The sequence below is a fragment of the Pleurodeles waltl genome, chromosome 3_1 (genome assembly GCF_031143425.1).
Source record: "Pleurodeles waltl isolate 20211129_DDA chromosome 3_1, aPleWal1.hap1.20221129, whole genome shotgun sequence".
NCBI classification, from domain to species: Eukaryota; Metazoa; Chordata; class Amphibia; order Caudata; family Salamandridae; genus Pleurodeles; species Pleurodeles waltl.
In genome coordinates, this window is record NC_090440.1 from 44,532,679 (window position 1) to 44,552,428 (window position 19,750).

General features: G+C 44.7%; 1 protein-coding gene across 1 annotated transcript in view; it reads right to left on the bottom strand.

The window, feature by feature from the left end:
- The window catches only part of HSD17B12 (hydroxysteroid 17-beta dehydrogenase 12), a 367,296-nt gene extending 350,264 nt beyond the window's left edge, over nt 1–17,032 (bottom strand). The window contains exon 1 of the mRNA XM_069221808.1: nt 16,740–17,032. Coding sequence (XP_069077909.1) covers nt 16,740–16,908 — 169 coding nt within the window. The 5' untranslated portion in view covers nt 16,909–17,032. The remainder of the gene's footprint in view (nt 1–16,739) is intronic.
- Nucleotides 17,033–19,750: the final 2,718 nt, after the last annotated feature.

Consider the following 19,750-nt stretch of genomic DNA (forward strand, 5'->3'; position numbering starts at 1 on the left):
GGGTCCGCAAAACGGACTCAGGTGGTCCGCAACAGCTTAGAAAATGAAATATTAACTAATTAATAAAGTATACTTATAAAACACAAGCAAAATAACATTGAACATTTGAACACGTTCTGCAATTGTGAAGGAATATGAAATTGGAGGCTAAAAATTAACCTAGTGTTGTCAGACTATTTAGCAGACGCAGTGCACATGCAAACAGAATACAGTAAGGGCGATCAGTGGCTTCAATTGAATTTAGAAATGCTCTAACCTTCTAATTATTTGTTTAAAATATTTGGTTGCAAAATAAAATGTTTGTTTCTGTGTTTTAGTTTATGTATTTTTTTGCAAATCAAAAGTGCTTAGGCCGGGGTTGCCAGCTTCCAGTAATGACTGTGTAGAGTCACCGGCTTCCAAAAATGATTTAGTGAGAGTTCTGGTGAATACTAAGTGGGGGGGGGGGGGGGCACAGAAGTCAAAAGGTTAAGAGCCACTGCTCTAGAGCATGAAGGAGAGGTCCCTCTGAGGAATAAGGAAATTTATCTGGCCTTTTCTACTCTGTTGTCCTTTGGAAGGACCACTTCCAACACGTTAACAGGTAGTTAAGTGGGACAACCTCTCCATCTGTTGTTTTAAGGAGACGACTCCCAACTACACCCCACCTTCCTGCTGAAACCTGAAGACAGACTATGGGTGGATCAGTCTGGCAGGAAACTCTGCAAACTTTGTATAAGGATGGAACAGAAACTTCCAGCCAGTACGCCAACATTTCTCTAACAGAATCGGGAGTCTCACACCATTGCTGTCTAAGAAACTCCTCTATGCTCCATCGTTGGAGAATTTACCACAAACTCCCTTTTTTCTAGGTTCATATCACAAACCTTATGATTTCTACAAGCCTACCAAGAGAAGCAGACATGAGATTGTCTGTAAAGGAAGGAGATGACAGACTACTTATGAGGAGCAATGGACGTGTCCTTGCCCAAGGAAAATGCTGTGTGGACTACCAAGGTGGAACAAACTGAAATCACAGCAGCACGTTCCGGAGGCCTGCATCATTTAGCAAAAGGGTGAGGAGTGGGAGACACTAGTATCACTGCATCATGTACTGAAGCTGGAGAATCCATTACAATAGGCCATCAACTATGGACTTCGTGGTCTTTCCCCTTAACAACCTGAACTTCTGGAACTGCGAGGTGCTAAAGGTATCTGTAATAATCACTTCATTATAATTCCTTTTTCATCTTGTACGTTTATTTCTTTCAATAAAAGATTAGGAATCACGACACCTTCAGCTTAGTCACAATCCAACCTCCCTTCTCTCCGTACTCCCACCGTCTCCCACATTCCATCCTTGACCTCAACATTACCTCATCACATTCCATATTCCAAAGGAAACATGTCCCAAGGAATAATGGAAAATGAGACCATTACACACCTCCCCCCTTTAATATAACCAAAATGTTGAACTTTGTTTTACATAACTAAACAATCCTACGCAATAACATTCAACGTTATAAGCCTACTAACGATTAACTTTACAAATGCGTCCCATACTCCACGTAGAGCCATTTTCTAATATCACAACATTTTTTCTAACATCCTTCACAAGTTGCGGAGGAGAATATTTGCTTTCACCTTTCACAATAATCCCACTCTTTCTTACTGCCACCCAATCTCCCTTCTGTACATGACAACGTTTAGTACACATTCTTTTGTTATATTGTAAGGCACTTTTCTCCTGGAATTTCTCAACCCTGGATTTTATAGATTCCCTGTCAACCATCACTTTTTGATTTCCTTTTAACCATATTGGACATTCCAATACTCCAGGCTCTCTACCCTTCAATGATACAAAAGGTGACAATCCTGTTGTAGAATGGGGAGTGGTGCGATACGTCCACATCATTTTGTTTAATTCTCTTTTCCAAGGAAGTTGGTTGGCCAAGGATAATTGGATGTTATCCATGATCAATCGATTTATTCTTTCCACTAAACCATTGGCTTGTGGATGGAAAAGAGCTACTTTCTCATGCCTGATTCCAACTCTTAGTAAGTAGTCAACCATTTCAGATGATGTAAACTGCACACCATTGTCAGACACTATGGACTTAGGAATTCCTTCTTCCAAGAACACCTCTTCAAAGAACTCAATAACCTCCTTAGTTCTCACATGATCTACCAGTTTGGTGACAAACCACTTGGAGTGGTAATCAATTAGCACAAGTATGTACCTATACTTCACACCTAACTTAAACACTGGTCCAATGAAATCCACTGCCAATTTCTCCCAAGGTCCACTTGGAAACTTTACAGGTGCTAGAGGAGCCTGTCTTAGAACCTTGGTCTTATCACTATTGGCACATGCAAAACAATCCTTTACCACTTCTTCAACTTGTCTGTCCATCTCTGGCCACCAAAACGATTGTCTTACCTTTCTCTTCATCATTCCCCTTCCAAGGTGTCCCTGATGCGTGATTTCTATAATGTGTTTCCTTATACCAGCAGGAGGAACAAGCTGATTCCTCCTCTGCAAACCTCTGGAAACTTATCAATCAAGTTATGTTGCAATGACTCCGATACCACTTCAATGTCTACATCCCTGGTAAGTAATACCGATTCCTTTGCGTTGGGATTTAAAATTATGCCAAGGTCTTTTTGATGACGCCAACCCAGCAGATTTGTTCCATAGTCCGTGATATATACTTTTCCACTAACGGTCCTTCCTTTAAAAGAGATTGACATCCAGCGCATTCCAACAATATCTATTCTCTTTCCAGCATAACCCACAGCTTTTATGTCAGGAACTGATAGGTTTTTATCCGCTGATTCCATCCATTTAGAATCATATACTTCTTTAGATATGAGAGTAAACAAACTCCCGGAATCTACTAGAAGCTTGACCCATACATTGTCTAACAATATTTTTGCATGAGGCTTTTCCAGTACATCTGTACTCTCCTTTCTTACCACTTGAACAGATGTTCCATTACATTCGCCAGGCAACACTCTTTCATTTACAGTCAAAATGATATCTTCCAACGTCTCACACACATCTTGAACTTCCTGTATGGTTTTGTTTCCTGCATTGCTCTTTAACCTACAAACTTTGGCAAAGTGTCCCCTCTTACCACATGTACGACAAATTGCATTCCTAGCTGCACATGTTCTACTTGACGCTATGTGCCCAGGTGCATCACAACGGTAACACTTTATTACTCTCCATTCCTGTGCTTTACGTTTCTCCTCAGTATTTGCTTTTATTGTTTCAGAATTCTTAGTCGGCTTGTTCCACTCCACTTTAACCCGTGGATCATCTTTCTTTCTGATCTCTGTTATGATTCCTGGTTCTGTTTCTTTAGGAACCTCCTCCATTTCTTTTAACCACACAGCCGCATGTTCCATTCCTTTAGCAATTCGTATAGCTTCCTCCAAATTCGGATCTTTTACTAGTAGTTTCTCCCTTATCCTTTTATCATATGCACACCTCACTATCTGGTCTCGTATTAGAGAATCTAATAATTGATGAAATTCGCAAGACAATGCTAGACCTCTCAAACTTGCTACATACGATGCAATATCTTCATCCTTCCATTGTACCCTTGAAAAGAATTTATGGCGTTGCAATACAAGATTAGTTTTTGGTGTGAATTGTTCATCGAGCATTTGTACAGACATGTCAAAGATATTAGTAGGTTGTCCATCTCCCATTCCCAGAGATACTTCTGGTAAATTTTCATATATTCTTCTGCCCTCAATCCCAAGATGATGTAACAAGATAGCTTGTCGCCTTGGGGGAGCATATCGGTCACTACCTATGGCTAACATATAAGTATTAAAAATCTTCTTCCACTGCTTCCAGGGAATAGGCGGGTCTCCAGGAGTTGCCAGAAACGGTGGTGGTGCAGATATCCCTTGGTCTCCCATTTCTCTACTATTATTATATATAATAAATATATATATATTTTATTTATGTATTCTTTTTTTTTTTTTTTTTTTTTTTTTTTTAACTTATATTTAATTTATGCTGTAGTATATATTACTGTAATTACTTATTTACACGTCTTTATGTTTACTTCTTTTCTTTTTCTTATGTTTCACCACAGCTTAAAATTGTAACCTTCTTCATTATTCCTTATCATGCAGTCCTTTGTTAGTTTCTTATATTGCAAAATATAGTCCTTCTTCAGTGTCTACAATCTGTTTGCATCCGGTTTTGGAAAGATTACTTTAATTGCGTACCCATTGGGAGTTTCGGAAGGTTTCTTTATAAGGTATTTATTTAAAATCGATTTATTCACTTGTTCATAACACGCGCTTAGTTAAACGCGCTGAATTTACTCGATTCGAGCGTAGACACGCGACACCTCACTATCTGTGTCTGATTTCAAAAAGGATCGCTTTAATTGTATTCACATTTGGCAGCTCCGGAAAGTTTCTTTAGAATTGTTTATTCGTTCATAACACGGACTTAGTTGAACGATGTAATAATGTAATTGAACGCGCTGAATGCACTCGACTCGAGCGTAGACACGCGATGCTTCACTCACAGAAAACCTGGCACGAGAGGTGCACGCGATGAAATACTGTTGAGTTTAAAATGTTCAAGGTTCCACGCACTTTTAAAACGCTCAGGTTTTCGCCGTAAATACTCCTTAACATTTAATAGCTTTTAAAATGTAATAAATTATTACTATTATTTGAAGTTCAGTTTGTTACAGATTCCTACATAACTGTTACCTTTGGTTTTCCGTTTAATCAATAAATCCAGGAGTGAAGGTGTCTTCCCTGACCTGTCTCCTGCACAGGTCGCCTGCACACTGCAGTCCCTCGTCGCCAATGTAATAATCACTTCATTATAATTCCTTTTTCATCTTGTACGTTTATTTCTTTCAATAAAAGATTAGGAATCACGACACCTTCAGCTTAGTCACAATCCAACCTCCCTTCTCTCCGTACTCCCACCGTCTCCCACATTCCATCCTTGACCTCAACATTACCTCATCACATTCCATATTCCAAAGGAAACATGTCCCAAGGAATAATGGAAAATGAGACCATTACAGTATCATTGCTGTCTTCTGCAGCCACAACGGAGTAACATGAGAGCCAGAAAAAAAATGCTGCGCCAGGAGAAGAGACACTCCTATCCAACTTGACACTGACTGGCACTTCACCATCAGCTCATTTATCTCACCTTTAACTCATCCAAAACCCCTCCTGCTACTATGATCTCCCCAGCCCTTTCCACAGACTTCTCTCATCCCCCCTTAACTCATCCCAAGACTAAATCCTTTTACCATAAACTCCTAATTAACACTTCTGGATTCTTCCCTCCTCCACCCCTCCATTACTGCACTCAATCCAACTAACAAACTCACATATCCGCGGCTCAAATTAACTCATAATAATACTATAACTGTACTCATATTTCCCTATACTAATCCACCACTAATTCCTTTTGGGTTCCGGAGTAGCGTGCTACTTGCTGAAAAGCGCTTTGACGCCTCGTGAGGGGTAGTAAGCGCTATATAAATACTATTACAATACAATTTACGACCCCAGGTAGGCTTCTACATTTGGGCACAATAATGATCCAATGGAGAAGCGATCTACTGGACCATGAGCAGCAGAACTAGGACAAGGCCTTCCCACAACTAGTACTGACGCTACTCACTAGACTGGAGGGTTTACTTGCACTAGACATGGACTGCTATAGAGGTAACTGAGCAGTGCAAAGTCAAGGTGATCCTCACTCAGTGGGCAATGTGAAGATGTGTAGGAAAGTACCATCTTGCCTGCCATGTTACCCCCATATTTCACTGTATATATGTTGTTTTAGTCTGTGTCACGGGGAACCTGCCAGGCAGGGCCCCAGTGCTCATAGTATGTGCCCTGTATGTGTTCCCTGTGTGATGTCTAACTGTCTCACTGAGGCTCTGCTAACCAGAACCTCAGTGGTTATGCTCTCTCTGCTTTCCAAATTGTCACTAACAGGCTAGCGACTAAATTTACCAATTCACATTGGCATACTGGTACACCCATATAATTCCCTAGTATATGGTACTGAGGTACCCAGGGTACTGGGGTTCCAGGAGATCCCTATGGGCTGCAGCATTTATTTTGCCACCCATAGGGAGCTCTGACAATTCTTACACAGGCCTGCCACTGCAGCCTGAGTGAAATAACGTCCACGTTATTTCACAGCCATTTACCACTGCACTTAAGTAACTTATAAGTCACCTATATGTCTAACCTTCACCTGGTGAAGGTTGGGTGCAACGTTATTTAGTGTGTGGGCACCCTGGCACTAGCCAAGATGCCCCCACATCGTTCAGGACAAGTTCCCCAGACTTTGTGAGTGCGGGGACACCATTACATGCGTGCACTACACATAGGTCACTACCTATGTGTAGCGTCACAATGGTAACTCCGAACATGGCCATGTAACATGTCTAAGATCATGGAATTGTACCCCCAATACCATTCTGGTATTGGGGGAACAATTCCATGATCCCCCGGGTCTCTAGCACAGTACCCAGGTACTGCCAAACTGCCTTTCCGGGGTCTCTACTGCAGCTGCTGCTGTCAACCCCTCAGACAGGTTTCTGCCCAGAAAGGCAGAACAAAGGATTTCCTCTGAGAGAGGGTGTTACACCCTCTCCCTTTGGAAATAGGTGTGAAGGGCTGGGGAGGAGTAGCCTTCCCCAGCCTCTGGAAATGCTCTGATGGGCACAGATGGTGCCCATCTCTGCATAAGCCAGTCTACACTGGTTCAGGGATCCCCCAGCCCTGCTCTGGCACGAAACTGGACAAAGGAAAGGGGAATGACCACTCCCCTGACCAGTACCTCCCAGGGGAGGTGCCCAGAGCTCCTCCAGTGTGTCCCAGACCTCTGCCATCTTGGAAACAGAGGTGTTGGGGGGCACACTGGACTGCTCTGCGTGGCCAGTGCCGGCAGGTGACGTCAGACGCTCCTTCTGATAGGCTCTTACCTCTCTTGGTAGCCAATCCTCCTAACCTGGTTGCAAAACCTCCTTTTCTGGCTATTTAGGGTCTCTGCTTTGGGGAATTCTTCAGATAACGAATGCAAGAGCTCACCAGAGTTCCTCTGCATCTCCCTGTTCATCTTCTGCTAAAGGATCGACCGCTGACTGCTCAGGACGCCTGCAAAACCGCAACAAAGTAGCAAGACGACTACCAGCAACATTGTAGCGCCTAATCCTGCCGGCTTTCTCGACTGTTTCCTGGTGGTGCATGCTCTGGGGGTATCCTGCCTTCACCCTGCACCAGAAGCTCCGAAGAAATCTCACGTGGATCGACTGAATCTTCCCGCTGCTAACGCAGGCACCAAAAGACTGCAACACTGGTCCTCTGGGTCCCCTCATCCTGACAAGCGTGGTCCCTGGAACACAGCAACTCTGTCCAAGTGACTCCCACAGTCCAGTGACTCTTCAGTCCAAGTTTGGTGGAGGTAAGTCCTTGCCTCCCCACGCTAGACTGCATTGCTGGGTACCGCGTGGTTTGCAGCTGCTCCGGCTCCTGTGCACTCTTCCAGGATTTCCTTTGTGCACAGCCAAGCCTGGGTCCCCGGCACGCCATCCTGCAGTGCACAACCTTCTGAGTTGTCCTCCGGCGTCGTGGGACTCCCTTTTGTGACTTTGCGTGGACTCTGGTTCACTTTTCTTCCAAGTGCCTGTTAGGGTACTTTTGCAGGTGCTGCCTGCTTCTGTGAGGGCTCCCTGAGTTGCTGGGCGCCCCCTCTGTCTCCTCCTCCAAGTGGAGACATCCTGGTCCCTCCTGGGCCACAGCAGCACCCAAAAACCTCTACCATGACCCTTGCAGCTAGCAAGGCTTGTTTGCGGTCTTTCTGCGTGGGAACACCTCTGCAAGCTTCATCGAGACGTGGGGCATCAGTCTTCCAAAGGAGAAGTCCCTAATCCTCTTCTTTCTTGCAGAACTCCAAGCTTCTTCCAACAGGTGGCAGCTTCCTTGCATCTTCGGCTGTCATGTCCTGGGTTCCTGCCCATTCTCGACACGGTCGCGACTATTGGACTTGGTTCCCTTGTCTTACAGGTACTCAGGTCCGGAAAGCCACTGTTGCATTGCTGGTGTTTGTTCTCCTTGCAGAATCCCCCTATCACGACTTCTGTGCTCTCTGGGGGTTGTAGGTGCACTTTACTCCTACTTTTCAGGGTCTTGGGGTGGGCTATTTTTCTAACCCTCACTGTTTTCTTACAGTCCCAGCGACCCTCTATAAGCTCACATAGGTTTGGGGTCCATTCGTGGTTCGCATTCCACTTTTGGAGTATATGGTTTGTGTTGCCCCTATACCTATGTGCACCTATTGCAATCTATTGTAATTCTACACTGTTTGCATTACTTTTCTTGCTATTACTTACCCAATTTTGGTTTGTGTACATGTAACTTGTGTATATAACTTATCCTCTTACTGAGGGTACTCACTGAGATACTTTTGGCATATTGTCATAAAAATAAAGTACCTTTATTTTTAGTAACTGTGTATTGTGTTTTCTTATGATATTGTGCATATGATATAAGTGGTATAGTAGGAGCTTTACATGTCTCCTAGTTCAGCCTAAGCTGCTTTGCCATAGCTACCTTCTATCAGCCTAAGCTGCTTTGCCATAGCTACCTTCTATCAGCCTAAGCTGCTAGAAATACCTCTTCTACACTAATAAGGGATAACTGGACCTGGCACAAGGTGTAAGTACCTCTGGTACCCACTTACAAGCCAGGCCAGCCTCCTACAAGATGCATAAAACATGGAATGGTGCTGCCTTACTCCACACTAATAGCCAAGGATAGAAATGTACTGGGCAGGTGCAACACAGAGGGAGGTGGAACCATGGCTTCAGGAACTAAGAATTCTACAGCTCTTGTGAATGGGTCACCTGGGCCCACAGGACCCCTAGCCCTCAAAAATACTTACAAAGAACTTCTACAAAAGGCTAGTTTCAGATGTACATTGAACTACCTCTTGATGTCAGTCCTAGGAGAGCAGCCTCGGCTACCTCACAAGTCACAATAACTATTAGTTAAGATATGTGTATCATATTGTCTTGGATGGTATTTTACCAAACCAGAAATGTAATACTGTGCCTGAAATGTTAAAATGCCTTTGTTATTTTTCTGCTCCGTGTGGACAGCACTTGCTAATTTTATGCTTAAAAACTTTGCTGAAACATCTCTGACTTGTCACTTTTCTACCTCAGCATGGCTGGAACTGGGCTAATTCTGTGTTTAAAAATCCTGCCAAAAGAACAGAAATGAAAAGGCGGGCAAACTTAGAGCAACTGTCATGATGTACAGAAGCTCCGTACAACAAAGCAGATCTCCACCTAAAGACTGGGTACTTCTTGGAGCTGCCCACTGTTTTTGCATTTCAGTGCACACAATGAAGTGCCCTTTGATGGTTATGTAGAAAATTGTTTAAAAAAAAAAAAAAAAGCAGCACTGGCTGTCCATTTTTTAGGGCTCATCTATCAGACAGCCTGAAAAGACCTATTGTCAAGTTACAGTGGGCTTAGAGTCTGCAGAGGCTTACCATTTGTTGGCTTTACGGTCACTCCTTTGCTTTCTTTTTGTCAGCTTATTGGGCTTTACTTCCTCTTCTTGTGTTTGTCCTTGGACTGGAGCTTGGACACATTATTTGTGCCCTTCCTATGTTAATTGCTAAAGCTGTTTTTTTTTATTTTTTTTTTATAGCATTCACAAGAGTGCATGTTTTCTAGCCGTCACCCTTATGACCTGCTCTTTCCCCGTGTTGCTCTTTCACCAGACTGCTTCTCCTCGAACACCCAATATGGTGATCATCATCGTGTGAGTCTTTGCCTGCGTTGGTTTCGCACCCATAAGCTTTCCACTAACAGCTCCTTGTCCTCTCTAGACCATGCCCTTCTCTTCCCCCCTGCTCGCCATATTCCCATCTTGCACCTCAGTTAATTATCTTCCGCATTGTTCCCCCACCCACACCCTTGGCGTCGTTTCCACCCACCAATTCCAGTGTTGCCTGTGACCAGTGTTGCTTCAACACCCTCCCACTCCACCATATTTCTTCCTTCACCGCCCACATCCTCTGTGTGGCTTCTCCCCACCCACACCCCAAAAAGAGAAATGCTTTTGTGTTACTCATCGCTAAAAGGTACTTGTAGAATCACTAGGCCCCAAAGGCAAGGCATATTCGTTTTGCCAGTGCTGGTTATTGAATGGTATTCAATGCTCTAGTGAGTTCTAAATCTCTAACCCCCACTGACCCCGTTAAATACCCCTTTGACTACCTGACAACGCTAAGCTGAAGGTTAAGTGCTAAAGGAGTATACTTGATGTTCAATTATGGGCTCAACAGAAATAGCAAGCCACTGGACATCACTGGTAAGAGGTTCCAATTGTGACACTTGGAGCCCAGAAACCACTGCCTTTCTTTGGACACCTTCAAAAGGTCCCTCCGTATTTATTTACCTTTAGCAAGCTATAGTATACTATACTAAGCAGACACCTGACAAACAAGACTGAACATGATATCCTTTTGACTGACTAGTCATTGATTGATAATGTTAGTATCCGCATATTCAAAATAATCCCTTCTACCAGACAAGAAGAAATGAGATCCAGGCGTACTAATGACTGCAGAGAAGTGGATTTAAAGCATAACCCAGTCAGAGCACGCAGGTTGGCTTAAAAAGGGCTGCCTAAGAAACCCAGTTTTTTTTTTTATTGTAATGCAAGCGTTTTCCAATCAATCATAGTATTTGTAAAGCGCAGCTTATCACCCCGGGGTTATCCAGGTGCTCAGGGTTGTCGTTGTGAGTCATTTTATTCCTTAAAATGTACTCTATCTAAATTGGGTTGGGATTTTTCTTGTGTTTTGTTCCTCAGTCTTGAGTTTTTTTTCCCTGAAGAAGTCGAGGAGAGTGTGAGGCACTAGGTAGGAGAAGGAGCGCTCCTCTGCATCAAATTCTGGGACACAAGCAAGGGTGGTCAAGTGGAGCTCCTTGGTTGGCTGGTGGAAGGAGTCTGTGACTGTTTTTCTGGTTTCAATGGGGATCCATCTGAAGATCTTCTGTAGTATGCCTAGGTTGTGGAAGCTGGAGAAGGCCACTGTGTTTATCTGTTGTTTGAAGGTGCGTTTGCGGTCTATGGTGATGCTGAGGTTGTGGGCGTGATCAGTCGGCAATGAGGGTTGTCCAAGCGTGGAGGGCCACCAAGAGTCATCCCAAGGGGAGGGGTTGCTTCTGACGATTATCACTTCTGTCTTGTCCGTGTTCAGTTTCAAGCAGCTGGACCCCACATATGTTGCTCTTAGGTTCTGGAGGGGAAGGACGGTTGCATGAATGTATTTCATGCTGCTGTGACAAGCCACTGGGGTGAGATGCACACATGCAGTTGAGGACCGGTCTGTCGGCCCTGGAGCTGTTTTTGGCTGCATGGGGACAGGTCCATCTTGTTTATGTTGCACCCTCCCCATGGTGGCCCTGGATTTCTCCTACTCTTTAACCTTCTGTTGACAGAATCTATTATGTTTCTCAGCACAATCAGGGGTAGCTCACGTGATCAATAGGGAAGGCAACAGCTAAATGAGGAAATTAACAGTGGGTTAGTTAAAAAAAAGCAGTGCAAATACAAGCATAAGATGGTAAGGAACTAACCGTAGAATGCAATACCAACACATAGGTGGCAACTAAAAGTAAATATGGGGGACTTTACTAGCATAGAGCGAGAGAAACTTGTTCTAAAGAACAAAATGAATCTGGTTTCTAACAAACATGTCTGAGGGGTGGGGGGGGGGGGGAAACGATGACTTGCTGAACAAACACACACACACACACACAGAGTACGGCAAAATTAAGTTTGTGAATCGTACAAATTCACAAAGGAATGGATAAACAAATTTTGACAGCACCTTATCGACACAGTAACTGGCAAACCGTGGGTGCAGCCAGTGCTTTAAATGGAAAAATAGAAGTGCCGGTACTCTCCAGTTAAAAGTATTACGTTTTTCTTGAGATGTGCCGGTACTCTCCCTCTCAAAATAAAAAAGTGTCGGTACTCAGTACCGGAGAGTACCGGCCCATTTAAGGCACTGGGTGCAGCTCACCAAATATAGCTGAATGAATCAATCAACTTTCACTGGGTGGAGAAACAAAGCATTGGCGTCTGTTAAAACGTATGCAAGAGAAGACAATGATGCATCTAGTCCTTTGTATTTTGGGTTTCAGTGGTGAATGTCTTCTGCAGTGTTACTGATCTCGACCGAAATACCAACACTGACAGCTTTTAGGGTTATTTTCATACCTTGCTTTCCTATCCTGTACTCCGTCAAGCCTGCACTACAGGCCACTGCACTGTTCATGGTTGCCACGTTAGTACCTAGCTGCCTTCTGTAGTTCTTAGTGACTGTGCCTGTCATCTTAAATAAAGGTTTCATGGTGGTAGACAAATTGTGAAAAGTGACCGGCATTTAACTTTCCAAAGTTGTTTTCCATCTACTGTAGTGGCATGCTGTAAAAGGCTTAAAAGAAAACGGAGAATCCATTGTCTTTCGGAGGCTAGGAGATTGCGGTAACACCCAAAACTAGACGGAAAAGATGGGGAGGCCCATCCTTCTCTGCTCTGGCCCCAGCAGGTTAGATTTCTCCTCTTTTGCGCTACTAATGATGTGTGTACCTTCAAGCGTAACTTAAAGACCTGGCTATTAAATGCTACCTTTTAATTCTTCTTCTATGTAGTGGTCAGTGGTCACAGTACCTACAGCGCCGGGACACTTTCAGAGCAGATGTGCCCTTTACAAGAGCCATTTGGTTTTGATTTATAAATGTGCATTAAGAAATATTATACGTCCATAAAAGAAGCCAAGATGAATTTCTTTGATCCCAAAATAGAGAAGGCTAAAACGCTCCACAAGAGATTTTTGGGGTTTGAGAAAATACCCTTTTTCCCTACCCCACCATGGAAAGCAGTCCATGGGTTTGCTGCATATCTGTGAACCCATATTTTAACAGCTTTTCCTCCTTTTCTCTCCAACCCCATACCTTGATGTGCCCTCCTTACGCTTCAACCCTGGGATTCTACAAATGATTACCACCAAACCTGCCCCCCTTTGTGGAAACATGAAGGCTCCAGCATTCACAAATGATTACCACCAAACCTGCCCCCCTTTGGGCTGGAGCCTTCATGTTTCCATGCCCAAGACGATGGAAATTAATTTCGTTCCTTTATTGCTTTATGTGTGCTAAAGATAACCGCTCCTTTTTTGTCACATGTTCACTGCCATGCTTAGCCCAGCTTTGGCCTTTAACAACCTTGCCAATGCCGGGGACATTTATTATTCCAACATCCTTCTTTCTCTCGCCTGCGTTGCGGCCAGTTTAACCCCCAACCCTTTCTCTTTTGTTTCTTTAAAACTATATCTTCATCCCCCTAACCCCCTGTTGTTTCTGTAACCCATGTGCAAACCTTCGCGTTTGGTTGCTGAGAACTTTATCCGTCACTGAAGAGCTCCTTCAACCTTTTCAAAATGACACTTCATTATTTTCATTTAGCCGTTTGTGCTCAACCGGCACAAACTGTATGTGCAAATAAACTGTTAAAAATACTAGGTGAAACCGCCTTTCCTCCTGTCGAAAGGGGGCCTAAATATTAGAGAGGCATGCGAAAGCTGCTTACAAACGAGGACTTCCGGATTCTTAAAAATCCTTTCGAGTGACACGAGTAAGCCGGAAAAGCCTTGAACAAGGACGAGCCAGATAGAGAAGTCTGTGTGGTGTTTGGCAGTGTGACCACAGTGCTGTCTAAAAGTGTGCCTGCTGTCTGGAGGGCCAATGAAGGGGAAAAACAGAACTGCAGATCTTTTCACGTCCTTCTCTCAATCACACAAAACCATGCTTTTGATTGTGTTTTTCATAGTGATCTGGTGCCTTGATCATTAGTGAGCAGCTGCTACGGTACCCTGCGATGTTTACACAAGTCATATTTTATCTGGGGGGGGGGGGGGGGGGGGAGTGGAGGCGTTCGAAGGAGCCTTTGCCCGTTTCATTTTTAGTTTGACAGACAGAATAAAATCTTGTACAGTATGCATCCTTTCTCTTACCACGCTATGAAGCACAATCAGGAGATTAATTACTAAGTAGTTGGATTAATTTGTGTATTAGTGGCCTACTCCTCCCCATTTCCGTCATCAGTCCAAAATGACGAGAATGACCCTCAGCCTCACTTCTTGCCTACTCTCAAGCGAGTCCCCATAAAGTCCCCCATTTTTACTTTTTGTTTCCACCTGTGCGCTAGTATTTCGTTCCACGGTTAGTTCCTTACAAGCTTATGCACGCTTTGACACAGCGTTTGTTCACTAGCCCACAGTTACTTTCCTCAACGTGTTATTCAGCTGTTGCCCTTCCCATTGATAGCATGAGCTACCTCAGATTGTGCCGAAAAACATCATAAATTCTGTCACCAGAAGGCTAAAGACGTAGGGGAAAGCCAGGGCAACCATAGGGAGGGTGCAGCATAAACATGATACACGTGTCTTCATGCTGCCAGGAACAGCACCAGGACCGACAGGCCGGTCCTCGACTGCATGCGTGCCTCTCCCCCAAGTGGCCTGTCACAGCAGCATGAAATACGACCATGTAACCGGGATCAGCCACAGCTACTTAATTCTATGAGAGCATAATTATGCTACTATTTTCCAATTTCTAGAAAGAAATACAAAAATATAGTCAGAATGCTGAACATTCAGTTTCAACGACTCGAGTTGTAGAAAGGCAATGATATTCACCAGATAAGCAAGCATGTTACTCAATTAGCTACAAGTAAAGCCCTAAAACAATCAATTGCACTCATTTAAAATGAGTCCATGCACTTTCAAATTTCTGTCTTTGAGCAAATAGTGATCACCGATCGAGGTAGTTGAAAACGAGAGAGATCGTTAGATGTCGTAGGGAAGGGAAGCTAAAGGCCCAACTACATTTTGTCATGGGACTTAATTATTGAGCAGCCTTGCATGCAAGCCACAGATAACAAAGAGTATTGACTGGTTTAAATTGAGAGCCCTGAGAGACGAGTGCATTGAGGAAAATGGAGTACAATGCAGGAATTCAACATATACCAAAATAAATATTTAATCAGTACACATGGAACTATTACATTCAGGAACAACACATACTGCTGGTCAAGAGAGACAATTAATTTAAAAAGCCATGTTTATTTTTTGCGCTCAATAGAGCAAACCCAAAGCTAAAAACTACCTATCAAGAACTAGAGAAATGCCATCCTTTTTGCGTCTGATACCACCGTCATCCTTTGTCCTTGCCTGAATTAATGTTGCGACAACTTCCGTCTGTAGTTTGTTCCATCGCCGTACATCTATGAACTTTACCATAGATTACTTCTATCCGTGTACCCGGCAAATGCATTTGCCGTGGTGCAATGACCCATACATTGCTTGAAATGGAAACGTTTAGAACCCAGTTCACAGAGTACCTGCTTGCTAATGAGAAGTACCTTCTATTTAAAGCACTGGTCCCATAGTCATACCTAAATGTAGAGATGGTATACATCCTTGTGATAACAGAACACATTAATGATTTGGATATTGTCCCACCGACTTCTCCTTTATGTTGCCAATGCCCCTCATAGTTTATCCCTCCCCACCTCCCATTTCTCCCAAATACTTCACTCCCACTTCTAGAATGCTTGCTTTCACAGGCGTAGAACATTTGCCTATGGATACTGGGGGTTATATTTCCTCTAGTATAGGTACAATGCCCCATATATACACACACTCCTCCCCTGTGTGTAAATATGTGGCCCTGTGCTACCCACCCGGCCCACGTAAGTGCCGGTACAGTCACTCACTTCTATCTGCCACTCTTGTGTTGGGAAGGATTTACTTCTACGAGTGTTGACAACCTAACCATGGTATATTTCCTCAGGTGGTCGCACAGCCCCCACGGCACCCCACTTCTCCTCGCGATGCCCCCATGGTGCATCCCCGGTATACTGCCAATTGTGATGCCAGGGTCACTGGTCACTATAGTCCCCTTCGGTAATACCGAGTTGTGTGGCATCCTGCTGTGGATGGTTCACTCCATTGAGCAGCTCCCAACAGGACGGCACGTGCCCCTCAATTATAAGTAAAGCCCCCACAAAGACCCCTTCCAACACACCCACAGCAGCTGACGGCAGCCTCCCAGGGTCTGCCCCTCTATAGACTGTTCCGATCCTCCGCGGGACACTAACCGCCGGTTAACTACAACAAAAATGCACTGCTGCAGTAACGAGGACAGACCACGCCAGTGCTGTGTACAGCTTCCAGATGCGAGTGCCAGGTACCACACAGTGTCCAGGGAGGGCACACGTGTGGGGCGGCCAGAGGCTTAAACCCAAAAACCGAGAAGTTTGACAAAAATAGAGGACTACAATTTTAATTCAACCGAGGGCACAAAATGACAGCGATCACCAGAAAAGGTACTAAGAACAGAAATAAATTTGAGATTTTTAAAGTGTTAACTAAATTGCTTTCTGACAAAACCTGCTAGCTCTGCTTTGTTAATAATAATAAAAACATTTAAAAATACATATATATATAAAAAATAAAAAAAATCCACCTCCCACCACTTTCAGGCGACCCTCTCTAAAAACCGGTACATGAGCTAAGTGTCCCGAGACAGAGGGTGAAAACGTGGTTATCCCCAGCAGATTTTCCCCGAAAGCAGAGCTGCCCCCACGTGACTCACCTGCCCACCGCCCTAATCCCGGGCCCACTTGGACGCCGCCCCCGAGCCCCCAGACTCGCAGGGCGCCGAGCAGGCTGTAGGCGGCACGGAGTCCCAGCCAGGCGACGGCCAGCAGGCCGAGCCAGCAGAAGAGGGACCCTGCCTCTGAAGGGAACCACATCCCGGACATGACCGCAGCGATGAACCGGGGCTCGCGCAGCGACCCGGAAGAGGTGACAGCGGGGCTCACTGCTCAGGCAGGACTGACAGGTGAGGGGGCGGGCCGAGCTGAAGAAGCAGCGCAGGTAAGGGAGGGCGCGTGCGCGAGCACGCCTGAGCATAAATAACAACGAGGGGAGGGGGGGGGGGCTCTTTAACCGCGGCGCACATCCAGCCGCCATCTTGGTTAATCCTATCAGTCGCTCTGAGAAAGGTGGCACCGCAGCCAAAGTTCAAAAGATAACTAATTCAAGTATTTTTTTAATTAAAAACACAACTATAACGCTTCGCGTAAAGTATTTAGTATCCTCTCGCACTTGTTCATATTATACATTCTATAGATATCTAATACATGATATCGCCAATTGTATACATTACTCACATATTCAAATCCTCATATTATTGCTAAATTTCACTAACGAACATTATATTTAATCTTAAGCTTTTTTTAAACAATATTCGTTGTTTCGCGAAGGGGTGCTCCATTTACCACTCCTCACCATCTGAAGTGATACAGCACATTGGTCTTTTGACTAGCTTGGTCCTTCTTTCATGTTTCCTATTCTCACCCCACGGCAGCAAGGGGCGGGCCTGGGACTCTCGTGTTCTTAGCCCCGCCCATCACGCCATTCACACGCCCCCACCTGGGCTGGTCACTTACTAGCGCTTCTTCACGTCTACCGGAGTTAGGCGCTTGATGAATTTCACACCCATCTTCTTCTTTCAAATACTTTTTAGTTGGCTGCTCCAACTTGTGGTTTAGGCTATTCACGAAAGTCATGCCTTCTTGTCTGATTAATTTTTTTCTCTAGTAGAAGACTGTTTTCTGAAGGGCAAAGCGCTTTATTCGTACAATTAGTTAGAAACGTTTCCTCTGGGAGCCCAAAAATTCGGAGGGCGTCCGTAGATGGGGAATGGAAGGATGGCTGACAAGTTTTCAGTTTGGTTCTGTGCGACTGTGACATTCCATGTTTTGGTTGTGTGTAGATTGACATGTCAGTGTCTTGCAACGAGTGAGACTTTATCACGAGAATAGCAGATAACAGTGGCGACGGTCTGCCAGAATTATTTTTTAAATAAACTCTGTCCTCAACTAATTTGATCCCAGCAGTCAATGCAGTAATGTAAAATAACCTATTTTTATGTCATACATTGCAATATTTCTGAACAGATGAGAGGGCGATTAAACAAACAAACTCATGGGTTTGTAAATTCCAACTTTACTTGCATTCAATTGGGGGATGTTTCAAGTGTTAAAAAATGAAGTACATTTTAGCTTAAAAAACTGGAACTCTTCAATCTAATTATGTGTTAATATCTTTGTTATATAGCGTATCTCTATTGAGCTATTTTTTCTGAATGCTGTAAACTGACGACGTTTTATATAATATATATATATGTATATATATATATTTATACATTCATTTGATTTATATAATATATCACATGTATTGATACTCAGTTTAACAATCTCAGAAGGATGGAAGGTTGACTCTCAGGGTGTTAGAGGACGGTTCTGACCATCAGGTCTGCTCTGATTTTTCGATTTTTGACCTCCTGTTTTTTTTATATTTTTACTGTGAGAAAGCCTCCTATGAGGTGAGTCACGCACAGTAAACACATGGTAAAATGGACTGCGCGTGTTTACCGCCGGTGCCACCGTGCTAAGGAAAGGCTGCGGTGGCGCAGCAAGGGCAGGAGGCCTTGGGCAGGTTATAAGTGATCATGGGTGCGCCTGGATGTGCACCCATGTGAGGGTTGTGGGAGGAGGATTCCTGGTGTGCGCAGCCCAAGAACTGCGCTTAGGTAATCCTGGTGCAGGCGGAACTATGCAGAGTGGGTGGTGACCTGGAGTAGGTCTCATGAAAGGGGTGTACACAGGTGCAGGAGAGTCAGTGTGCTTACTGTCTTTTCGCTGTAGGGACACTCAGTTCAATGCCGATGTCAGTGCGTTTAAGTTATTTGCATTGTAGGGATACACCATAAAATGTCAATGGGAAAGAAGGGCCTAGGGTGCAACTCCAGTTCTCTGGTGTCCACCGAGACCAGAGTCACACCAAAGTACACTGTAACCTGTAAGAAAATAATGATGCAGTAGGTTACAAGAGCATAGTTGTACAACTTATGGGTCATCCACGGATGTCATCTTTCTCTGACTCAGCTCAGGGTTAGGGCCAATCGCTGCTCTGTCCAGTTGCTTGAGTAGGGCCTTGCATCAATCAGCCTGCTGCCATTCTGTGCCAGGAGCAGGCTGGAGAGGCCCTGCGAGGAAGGTCAGTGAGGAGGGGCTGAGACTTTCAGAGCACATGTGGCAACTATCTCCTGGAGGATGCCATTTTGAGCTATCCCAGAACACTGTCCAAGAAGGAGGGGACGGGGGCAAGGAAGTGATGTGGCACATCTGGATAGGCCAGAGGTGCAGACCTGCTGGACACTTCCGCCCCCACTTAAGAGGTCCTGTACAGGGGAGAGCTCTCTCTCTTGGCTGTGCTTCACTGCTGGACACTGGGACTGCAGACGGGCATCAGGGATAACTGGAAGGAAGAACCTCCTGACTGCCCTTGGGGCAGGAACTCTGGCCCTGAAGGATTTCAGGCCAGCGAGGCGAATGCCAGGGCCAGACAAGCAGGCCCCCTTACCCTCGCAGAGGACTAGTTGGGGGAAGGACAGGGCTAGCGCAAAGAGAGCACGCTGCCCAGAAGGAAAAGAGGGAACCCAGAGGAAAGGTTGGCACAGGGAGTCAGTGGGCCTGGCTACCTAGGATCTGGGACCCTTCAAGGCCAGGAGGCCTAAGGAGAGTGCTCCTGGTGGCA